This window comes from Bacillus rossius, chromosome 10, assembly GCF_032445375.1.
Source record: "Bacillus rossius redtenbacheri isolate Brsri chromosome 10, Brsri_v3, whole genome shotgun sequence".
Taxonomy (NCBI): domain Eukaryota; kingdom Metazoa; phylum Arthropoda; class Insecta; order Phasmatodea; family Bacillidae; genus Bacillus; species Bacillus rossius.
The window spans coordinates 47,755,044-47,766,999 of NC_086337.1; the positions used below are offsets into that span (position 1 = coordinate 47,755,044).

Genomic DNA, 11,956 nt, shown 5'->3' on the forward strand with positions numbered 1-11,956 from the left:
GGAAATACAGTAAGAACTAAATATTCCAAACACACAGTTAAAACTTTTTAATGAAGAAATTTACGATGTGTTCTTAACAATACCAGATAACTGACTCATCGTAAAAAAAAAACTACGCCGAATTCCAAATTCCTGTTTGCGTGATCCACCGTAAAAAAAAAAAGCGTAAACAGGCTGTAGACTTAAAAAAAATTTGAATGTTTTTTGTTGTATAACACGTGCTCAACGTAAGTAAGGAAGGTAACCTCAAATTAACGGATATTCCTGGATGATTTGTAAACCAGCGTTCTTCGTAAAATTAAGTAAGAATATAATTTTAGAGCATAACCATCTTGGCGCACTCGTGCATGCTGGTGGATGACGAGGAGATGAAAACGCTGGACTACTCACCTCATCGGCGGCTTGTAGTGGAACATGTCGGGACGGATGTCGGAGGTGTTGTCACGGTGGCTAGCGCACTTCCCGTCTCCCGCGATCACCGAGCGACGCACTCGGTCTAGGGCGGGACTACTGAGACTAGACGAGACTCGCGCCGGACTGGCGGATCGGCGACCGTGGCGCTGTATATATCACTGCCTCACGTGGATCTTTGTTTTCCTCGTCGACTGGAGTGACGGAATGGGGGGGAAAAAAATAAAGTAAAAACCCCCTCGGCTCGTGAGGATTCGGATGATGAAGGGAAGGGGGGGGGATGAGTCAGTGGTTGCCCGCAAGTCCGACCCTCCCCCCCCCACCAACCCTGATCCTACTGGGACGTGAAAAAATAAAGACCGCAGAACTCGGACGTTGTTTAGCCGCGAGAGACACGTGCTGACCCGGGGAAGGGGGGGGGGGGTAGGGAGTGTCCCACAACCTTCCAGTCTTGAGGATAGATCAGGTTTTTTTTTTTTTTTCGGGAGACTGCGTGCGTAAGAGGCGGGCGGCTGAGACCAGCAGGACGGTTCTTCCCCGCGACAGGAACTCTTCCATCGCGTGTGCGTCCCCTTTCACCCCCTCACTCCACCGGGTCGTTAGTCAGCGGCGGCGGCGGCGGCGGCGGCGGAGGAGGTGAAGAGTTTCCTCGTCCGGCGGCCAGCAGCGGTTAGCGCAGTCCACGTGATTTAGCACTTCAAGGTCACGCCCGGGCATCGCAGCTCACTTACCGTTTCTTTTTTTTCTTTTTTTCTTTAAAAAAAAAAGTCCGCGTTGAACTCAGTACACGTCACGTGATATAAGTGAAAATTCTTTGGCAATTCCAAACCTCGACTCGCAATTATATCGTAAGGGGTAAAACGGCAGAATGAACGAGAGAAACTCCTCTTTTTCCTACCAGCAGCTTAAAAATTAATAATAACTAGTGTTATTTATTTATTTTATTTATTTATTTTATTTGTACCCAATAGATTCAATTTTTGAACAGTATGTTCACAGAATATAGGGCTTGTCAGTTTGATATACATCACAATAAGTAAATAACACTTAAAACATATACAATATATACATATAAACAAATTATTCATAAAAAAATAATCCCGTGTAGCCTTAGTCGGATGTTTTATACTTCCTGTAATAATAAAAACTAGATAGCTCAATAAACTTTATTTTTTTTAGTTTAAAAATTTGGTAGGCCTTTCTTTGGTTAACACGAGGATTTACAATTAATAGACACGTACAAAATTTGTTTTATTTTCCATCACCAGTTACATTTCCATATGCTTTATAGAACTCAGGACGGCGTCATTTGTTGATGGGTGGCATCCACATCGCTCCCTACATGATGGTTGAACATGATTGACATATTTTTTGCATAACTTTTTTGCGATCCTAGGCAAAAACCCTGGGTCAATGATGCACGTATAAATTTGTCTGTGTGTGCAAAAAGGTTTTCAGTTTAGTTTATTTATTCTATTGCTAAATAATAACCCGAAATTTGCATCTCCTTACCAATAACTTTCAATAAAAATGAAACCTAATTTTAAACTTGTTAGTAATTTGTTTATTCAATTTTTATAATACTAGCAGCAAGTGCCCGGCGTTGCCCGGGCTGAACAAATGGTGATATATTGTCCGTGAGTTAAAGCAAAATGGATAGCGCTATATGTATATGGCAGTTTGGTGGACATAGAGAAATGACACACAATTGCTGTTTGTAAGTCTATGACCTGTGATTTCCTGTTTACGCATGACGATCGGTTGAACGGTTTAATTGTTGATTCGCTGCAACGCCATCTAGTGCCAAGTTACAAAAAAAAATGGAAACTTTCTCCATGAATAAACACTTCGATGTGACAACTTTCGCGGCGATCGGTCAAACGGTGTCGGAGTTTATCGACGTCATACATACAAACATATATGTATGTATACCAAAATCGTATTATATATATATATATAGATTTATAGGTTGTCTTCATTTAATTGGTCGCGGTCTTTAATTAGGTCAGCGTAGTAAAATACGTCTTGTTTTACTATCACTTGACACGTACTTAGTAAACATGTAAGTTGTCTCCTAAATTCACCACGTAAAATAAAGTGAATGAAATAAATAAAACCAAGATAAAAGCTGAAGAGAAAGTTGCGCAACAAAGCATCAAGGAGGCGAGGCTACAGTTTCCTGAACACCTGAAGAGATCCGAGTGAAACGTGGGCGTCAAATGGGGGAAGGGGGAGTTCAGGGAAAGCCCCCAGGAAAACTCGAAGACGTGTATATCCATTTGGGAAAAGGTGGGAAGGAGGGGAGGGGAAGTTTCTGGGTGCGGCGCAGTGCGTGAGGAGAACGAGGGGAAACTTGGCAACGTCGCGGATGAGAGGTCACTTTTTTTTTTTGTATTTGGGTTCAACGCAGCGAGGTTGCCCGCTCCGGAAGGTTAGGGACGACGGGAGTTGGCGGGTCGTTACCACAACGCCGAAATACCACAACGCCGAACGTACAATAACGCCGAATACCATAACGCCGAATGCCAAATTGACCGCAACGCCGACAGCTAGAAAACTGCTGTGTACCACAACGCCGAAATTCAGTAACGCCGAAAAATGTATCACAACCTAACCTAACCTAGGCTAGCCAAACCTAGCCTAACCTAACCTTACCTTACCTAACCTAACCTAACCTTTGTGGCAGTCCTGCAATGACATTTTTCGGCGTTAATTTATTTCGGCGTTGTGGTAATTCGGCGTTGTGGTACACATCAGTTTTCTAGCTGTCGGCGTTGTAGTCAATGTGGCATTCGGCGTTATGGTTTTCGGCGTTATTGTACGTTCGGCGTTGTGGTATTTCGGCGTTGTGGTGCGTCCCCGGAGTTGGCGATGGTCTAAGGAGGAGATAACAAAATATTCACTAACGCCCACTTGGTCTTTCTCGCGTTACATTTTATTTGTTCAGCCCATGGAGTTAGGAACTGTCATGACACGGCGTGCTGTGACGTAGTTGAAGTAAACTTTTTTTTTACCTCGCCTTCTGCGTATTGTCACGCCCATAAAATTGCGGGAAATGGTTCTTGACCACGTATGATTGTGGTTAGAAAGCATAAATTAGAATCACCGTCGTCATACACGGTCACTTCCATAAAACAAAAGACATTTAATACTGTGTGTCCACAATGCAAACACTACACTTCAGTGAATGTTTCGTTTCAAGCATGTTATAAATTTTTTTTTAAATTAATTTTCGTCTCCCTTTTTAATTGAATTTTCTCTTTTGTACCAATCTGATGAGACTTAAAAGCTATCTAAATGTGTTCTTAAATGTCTTAAAGGCATATTTGTTCTAATATACTAAGCTTTAGTTTAGACATGAGTTTATAAAAAAATGGGTAATAGCCGTGTGCCAGATGTAAAAGTAATTGATCCTCATTTTTTGACGAATTACCAAAAACGGTGATACAACCTACTTTTTCTTTATAATCAGAAGCCTAAACAGAATTTCCATATTTCTAAATTAAAAAATTGACAAACTTCCATACAAACTTTCGTCCCTTATTTAATTTCATTAGGGAAAGAAATTTCAAAAATAATTTCTTAGTGCTACGCAAAATTTCATGCTTATAGACCAACCGGTTTTAAGCTGAGCGTTGTCTGTCAAGTCGGTCAGTGTTGAGAGATTTATTAAATAAACGCAATGTAACCGGAAATGGCGTGTGTTTGATCACTTCTGTGAAGTTGCACATTCCTTGTCGGCGTGCAGTCGACAAAAGGAAAACAAAAAGAGGGACCACTTGACGTGTGGAACGAGGGAAGCCTTCTTTTCACAGACGAGAGAGCCAAACGCCCGATCGTGCATCTTCTTTTTTTTCTATTTATTTTGGATAACTCATGATAACTAATGGTCATTTAGGTTAGGTTAGCTATATTATAAATACTTTAAAACATTGTGGACGGTTGATTTGGTTAGGATAGCTACATTAAAGATACTGTGAAATCATGTCAACGGTTTCCTAGCCCTGGATAGCTACAAATTAAAAAGTTATTTGTTAAGCAACATTCGGGGAACTTCGGGCGTGACTCTCTCGTCTGTGAAATGAAGGCTTCCCGTGGAACGAGCTCTGGTGCAGTGTTCGGGCGAAACCGGCCCAACCCGAGCGCAAAGTGGACCACCCGAACTGCGGACGTAATCGCCGAGCAGCAATTACGAGTGCCTTCCGCTCTGCGACGGTCGCGATCGGGCGTAAGTGGTCTTTGAGTGTCCCGGCGGAGAAGTCGCCGACAACCGACGGCATTTGAGAGCAAAGCACAGTGGGACCGTCAACCGGCGACAATGCATCCTGCGGCGCTTCAGTGCTGAAGGACGATCGCTAGGGGCAGGCATCTTTTCGCGAAAAGATCTGAACACTTATTAGACTGCAACAAGGTATACCCGCACCTGTGGTTTCTTCCTTGTGATTGGCGGCCGTCTGCGAGAGAAGTCGTTGCCTCGTTTGACCGAGCCACTCAAGGACGCGTTTGCTTCGGCACTGAATCACTGTGATCGGTGTTGTTACAATCGACGTGTACCTGTGAGAAACTCGCCCAATCACGAAACACAGACTGTGCTATAGTGTTTTAACTTTCATCGAGTCTCGAAATCTGCATGCCCCTAACGACCGCCCTTCCTTGGTTTGTGCCTCCGTGGTTGAAAACTCTGCCCTTTTCAGTCAAGTTCTATCAGCAGGCTACTCTTCGTGAAATCTGTTGCGTCCGCGCGATACTTCTTCACCAACAGCTTCTTCAATATTTCGGCTATGCAACTTCCAAGTCCATTCATCGTGAAAATTTTTTATTGTCTGTCACATGTAACTTTTCTCAGATTTGACAGTTTGCAAAAGTAGCACCATATGTATAAGTACTTTTCGGCCACTGTTCTGTTAACAATGTTTGTTTGTAAACAACTGAGTGTATTGCTTTGCAAGTGACAGTCGGGGAAATGGTTGTAGCTCGTACTAGTTTTGAGAACTGTCAAATAAGGGACAAGTTACATGACACATACGAAAATATATCTATTCACGATAAATTTTTTGCATAATCACGTTAGATTCTAAAGAAAATCACATTATTCGCTATTTAAAACACTCTGATCAAACATTAATCTGATGGATTACCCAGTTTGTACAAAACCTCGCACATGAAACTTCGCACGAGAAAAAAAATTAATATTCCATGAAAACCAACAGACTGACTTTCAACGATCATTCCATAACAGCGGACTTGGAAATAGTTAGAAACTTCCAACGTGGCATTATCATTTTAAGACTGTCAACTACTTAGTCAATCAAAAAGTGTTCAAAACCTCAGGAAAAAAAAGTACTCGAAAATAATGATAAGGTCGATCTGTTTTGGATTGCTAAGGAAGTGGGTTATGCATTTTTTAAATCTATTTTTGTTGTAAACGTTACTAAAACAAGCTTTTCTGAGATCGTTTTGAGATTGAAAAATTCCCGAACTAAATCTGTGGGTATCTTCGTGATTGAAAACCTGTTATTTCAGATGTTTCAACACTCGTGTGAATGGAGCCGGGAGGGCTCGATCCTCATCACTCACATGGTACACGAACACCAAGTTTTTTAATCAAGGTGATTCTGTTCACAATTTAATCTTGGGAGGTCCCGTCGCCTGAAATCTACACACAACACGTAGCTACTGGCTGACAGTTATCCCTTTGCGACTACTTCCCCTTGGCGGGGAACGATGACTAGCAAGTCGTTAGCAGCAGGAAACACACGCGAGGACACTGCTGGGAAAACACCGGAGGAAATAGCCGACCGCAGGATTGGTCACCGAACTGAAGCAAGGCCGAGTGGGGAAACAGGACTTTGCTGGACAAGTAGGCAGCGGAAGAAATGGCCGCCCACGTGAATACATTTCAAAATGTTTTCACGCACAGGCCGGACTCGTGACAGTAAGCTGCTGACCTAATGCTTCTGGTGTTGCCCAAATTATCAGCTGTTTATTTTGTGGGTTAATTAAATCTAATTATTTATTATTTAAATATTTATAATTAATATATTTTATATATTTATTATTATATTTATTATTAATTTATTATTTATTAAATAATTAACTGAACTTTGTGATTTCGGGTGTAGCGCGGACGAATTACAACCTAACTTACTTACTAACCAGTCCGGGAGAAGAATTTATGAAACTGCCTTACTTCCTGTCGAGAATCGTACACACTACCTCTCTCGCCCTTGCCATGGCATTGTGAATTTTTTTTCCCCTTCAAATCTTTCGGACATGTTACTTTGTATTTCCCCCACCGTTTAATTGTGTGTATATCGATAACGTCTTAGTTGAAATGTATACTGACCCTAGAAATCGCGTCAGCCCTGAAATCCCCCTAGCGGCAGAATGAGCTAGCAGTCAGCTTATCACTACCAGCCTGTAAGCTGGAATGAGGCTCACATAACAAGCTTGTAGTTATAAAACTTGAATAAAGCTTCAACTAAGCTTTCCGCAATAAATTCGATTTGACAAGGTTAATCCAATCGGAAGGAGAACTCTTTATGAGTTATCCGCCTGTCCGTCAGCAAGCCGAGCGAATCACAATGTTATGCACATCAGTAATAACTTTTTCCACTTGACCAGAAATCTTAAATTTTTAGGAAAATTTCTCTTTTAAAGGTTTATCACGTTGATGATAATGTACGCTAAACTAATTTTTTTTTGCTCTCTAATATTTGTTTTAATATATTTTCATTACCGTACGTTATGAAATACAGTTTTTTTTTTAATATGAACCTTTAAAACGTACGTTATGAAATACAGTTTTTTTAATATAAACCTTTAAAACTTATTTAAACTCTAGTTAAAAATATAATGAGAAAGCAGCTAAAAAAATAAACTAAAAAAACCTTCTAAAATAAAGGCAATGCCTTTCAGACATATTAGATTATATAATTGCATTCGACTGTCAATCGGAAAAAAAAACCGTGATAAGGTTCTGACGGACGGGCGGATAGAATTTTCCTGGCCATCTGATTGGCTGTAGGTCACGTGATTGATGGTCCGATGCGACTGATCATTGTGAGACCAGCTTTACGGGCAAGCTTGCGAATGCAAGTACTATGTTTCACAATCATTGTGATTGTACGTTTATAAACCTGGATTCACGATTCTTTGCTGCAGGGGAGTGCAGTGTGAGAAAGCCGAGCGTGCGTGCTGTAGTGGTAAAGCACTCGACTGGCAAGCGGGAGGACACGGGTTCGAAATGTCTTGGTCCGACCGTCCTGACTGGGGTTGTCCGAGGTTTCGCTAATCAAGACTAATTCTATTAGCAGTATTGTTATGATGTTAAAGAGTTCTCCTCTGAGACAAACGCGTGTTAATTAGACCACCCTGGATCTCCTGCGTAACAGGAGCTCAGACGTATCTAGATCTCCTGCGGACCGCGAGCTCAGACCACCCGGAATCTCCTGCGTAACGGGAGATTATACCACACTGGATCTCCTGCGTAATGGGAGCTCAGACCACCCTCTATCTCCTGCGGACCGCGAGCTCAGACCTACCTGGAGCTCCTGCAATTTGCGAGCTCAGACCTATCTGGATCTCCTGCGTAACGGGAGATTATACCACACTGGATCTCCTGCGTAATGGGAGCTCAGACCACTCTGTATCTCCTGCGGACCGCGAGCTCAGACCTACCTGGAGCTCCTGCAATTTGCGAGCTCAGACCTATCTGGATCTCCTGCGTAACGGGAGCTCAGACCTACCTGGATCTCCTGCGTAACGGGAGCTCAGACCACCCTGTATCTCCTGCGGACCGCGAGCTCAGACCTATCTGGATCTCCTGCGTAACGGGAGCTCAGACCTACCTGGATCTCCTGCGTAACGGGAGCTCAGACCTACCTGGATCTCCTGCGTAACGGGAGCTCAGACCACCCTGTATCTCCTGCGGACCACGAGCTCAGACCTACCTGGAGCTCCTGCAATTTGCGAGCTCAGACCTATCTGGATCTCCTGCGTAACGGGAGATTATACCACACTGGATCTCCTGCGTAATGGGAGCTCAGACCACCCTGTATCTCCTGCGGACCGCGAGCTCAGACCTACCTGGAGCTCCTGCAATTTGCGAGCTCAGACCTACCTGGATCTCCTGCGTAACGGGAGCTCAGACCTATCTGGATCTTCTGCGGACCGCGAGCTCATGCCACACTGGATCTCCTGCGTAACGGGAGCTTATACCCCACTGGATCTCCCGCGTAACGGGAGATCAGACCTACCTTGAACTCCTACGTAACTGGAGCTCAGACCTACCTTGATCTCCTGCGTAATGGGAGCTCAGACGTATCTGGATCTCCTGCGGACCACGAACTCAGACACGATCTCACCGACGCGACGGGAAGCAGGCGAGATGGCGGCGGCGAGTGCTCAGTGTCCAACAGATCGCCGATTGCGCGCGCCGATCAGGCGTCGCGCCGCGACAGCCGGGAATTAAGGGCGATTACCGCCGGCAGCTCGAGCTGTCCGTCACCCGCGGGGAGGTTGGGTGATATTTACGGCCGGGATTCCTCGCGTCCGATTACGCCAATTTTCTCCGCGTCGAACACCTCAAGGACGCAAAAGGGTTTCTAGTTTTTTTTTTTTAATAAAAAAGAGAGTGAGCGAGTCTTTCAGTACACTCGCCAGAGATGTGTAACATCTAACCTCTGTAAAGAGCAAATTCATGAGCCCTCATTTTGCAAAGACACTTATAATACGAATCGCGGACACGAAATTTAACGCAGGATTGGAAAATAAAATAATATTCAAACAATTATTATTTGTGGCAGGACTTTAAAACATTTTTTTTTAAATCTTAGACTTGAATGCTAAGTTAAATCTAGATCTTTACGTCAGATGCTGGGAGTACTCCAACACTCTTGGGTACGGACTCAGTATTAACAGGTTTGAGATGCCGAGCTATCTTTATGTAAATAAATGCTTTAAAAATTTGGGATAAGAATTATTTTATTATATTTTTTCCCAAATATTTAAAATCCATATCATGTCACTAAATTATTTTTGTCATCATTCGTTCCCTTTGTCTGTTTCCGGTTTTGAGTGTGAATTTTTGTCATACCTGCATATAAAAAAAATTGCAGCTTCAGATCTTATCGTCAAACAATTCTCAGTGTTTCCCCAATATATTAAGCAAGGTTTTAATTAAATATTTAAACATATAGCATAAATTATTTAGTGTGTAAAAAGTGTTAAACCTATATGCATATAGTTATTTCTGAGCATTCATCACACGAGTCTAAGAATAGATATGATAAGCTGTATCATCGTAAATTACTTATGTCGGTATATTTAAAATAGCCGTTAAGCATGTTAAAATAATTTAACAATTTTATACAAGCAAATTCTTAGGTTATTATCTCAAAATGGAAATATTGCATTTCCACCAAATACTATTTGACACTTTATAACTTGGTGAAAAACATTATTGGGAAACATCCTAAAAATTTCTCATTACAGAATATTTTTTTTTCTTTCGCGAAGTTAATGAAAACACGGTTAGCATTGAATAATGACTTTAATTACAGTTTATATTCACCGCATTGTTTTCTTTTGAATTAAACCATAAGTAAGTTATACAAAACACTTTTTTTTTTGCTTGTCTAAAACTTCCAATACCTAACACAATATTTTTTTAAAATTAGGAAGCTTTACAAACAAATACGGTCAGGCAGCCCTTTTTATCTCTAGGCCCTATACAGAAAATCATAATTAGGATAAAAATTACTTTTTTACGTTGTTTGATATCGGATTGTGTTTGTTACGTCAAACTTTGTTCTTTTGAATTCCAGGTAATGAGATCTTCAGTACAAAATATGTAAAGCTATTATCGTTAGAATAGGAAGAATAACATCTAAAACGATATCTTAATGTAATGAGCCATATTTTGTTTGACTGGTGTGTAGAAAGTTTCGTTGTTTTATTTTATGATGAAATTTGGAAAGGAATTTAAACTTTGAAGGTTTTTTTTTGCCCAGCTTATAGATAGTTTAGTATTTTAAATCAATGTTGGATTAAAAAAAAACAGTATAACCAAGACAGCAAGACACAAGAAACGTAAGTGATTGATGTGTTCCCGTTGTAAGTATACAATAAATCGCATAATGTGTTTCATCAAAGGTCAAGCCAATCAACACGACCCCAGATTCCCAAGGAGAAAGCGGGCAGCTTGCTCCGTGGTCTGTTTTCATGAAACCAGCGAAATTTATTTCTAAGACCCAAATATATATATATATATATATATATATATACATATATATATATATATATATATATATATATATATATATATACATATATATATAACAAATTAATGAATGAATTAATACTTTCCCTGTCCACCGCACCACGGCGCCACCAGCTTGAAGAGACGATTACAATGCCATCTCGTGTCGGGCAGTCCTACAAACTTTAAAAGTGCACCGAATTTTTCTTATGGCTTGTCGACGTCTATAAGTATTATTTATATTCAATGGTAATAATGAGTTCGGAAACACATCCGGGTATTTATGCTTTGTTTTGTCCCAGTTCAACCAGTAGTACCTCTAATAGTTAAAGTTATTTGTAAATCGTTCCCTGAATAGCTTTACAGCATTAACTCCGGACATAATAAACATGTTAACAATAAAATAAAATCCAATTATTAAATATTCGATTATCTTTTCCATTGTTTAAAAAAAATTATGCTCTCATGAAACTTCAATCAAAATATAAAACTCATGCTTGAATTTTCGCAAGAAATACTGAGTATTATTTCGGAAAACCGTATTTCAAATATGCAAAAATAACCATAGCCATGTTTTATACAAAGTTACAATACCTATATTTATTGTGGTATTAAAAACATTTTCTTGGTAAACTGGTTTCCAAATGAATCTTTTGTAAAAGTATAGAAAATTCTCTTATTTGTTGTAATAATTTTAGCAGTTGGGAATATGGATTTAAAACAATTTTAATGGACGTAACCTCCAGACGAAAGGAAGGCTCTGATTGGTCCACAGATGCAGCCGCTCGGGGAATACTCCCCTTCTCAGGCGAGAGTAGTAAAAGGCAGGATAACCTGCAATAACCTCGGTAGGTATTCCTGCTCCCTGATGACAGCGACTGCAACGTCGACCGAAACGTCTCGGCGATAACTTCGCCTTCCGACGCGGGCTGCGAACCAGGAGCCAAGTAGCGGCGCGTGTTTGTCTCCGGTTATCTGCTCTCGTGAGCCGGATGCTCCCGTGTCTTCTAAGGCCGACGCCAATCAAGATTAACCCAGGCCTCAAGTCACGTCGCGGCCAGTTACCCGGCTAAAGGTGGCGGGCGCCGCGGCGATCCCTGACTGGCTTGTAAATCAAACTCCCCTCCCAGAGTTCCGCCAAAGCCGCGGCTGGTTGTTCCAGCATCTTCGTTCGTCCTTGCACGCGTTCCGTTGCCTGAGCCCGCGGCTTTGACGCGTCAGTTCCCCCCCCCCCCTCCACCCTCTTCATTCTTCGAACAACGCGTGCGTCCAGATGGACGCCAG

The 11,956-nt window shown here is 41.6% G+C and overlaps 1 protein-coding gene across 2 annotated transcripts in view; it reads right to left on the reverse strand.

Annotated features, from left to right (window-relative positions):
- Nucleotides 1-11,598, reverse strand: part of LOC134535653 (sodium-independent sulfate anion transporter-like) — a 40,085-nt gene extending 28,487 nt beyond the window's left edge. The window contains exon 1 of one of the 2 annotated variants that reach the window (XM_063374845.1): nt 11,517-11,598. Coding sequence is in view for 1 of the 2 variants with exons in the window: in XM_063374843.1 (XP_063230913.1) it covers nt 391-416 (26 nt within the window). In the remaining variant the exon portion in view is untranslated. Of the gene's footprint in view, nt 1-390; nt 520-11,516 lie in introns of those variants that run through there. The other variant, XM_063374843.1, reaches the window with a different exon arrangement.
- Nucleotides 11,599-11,956: the final 358 nt, after the last annotated feature.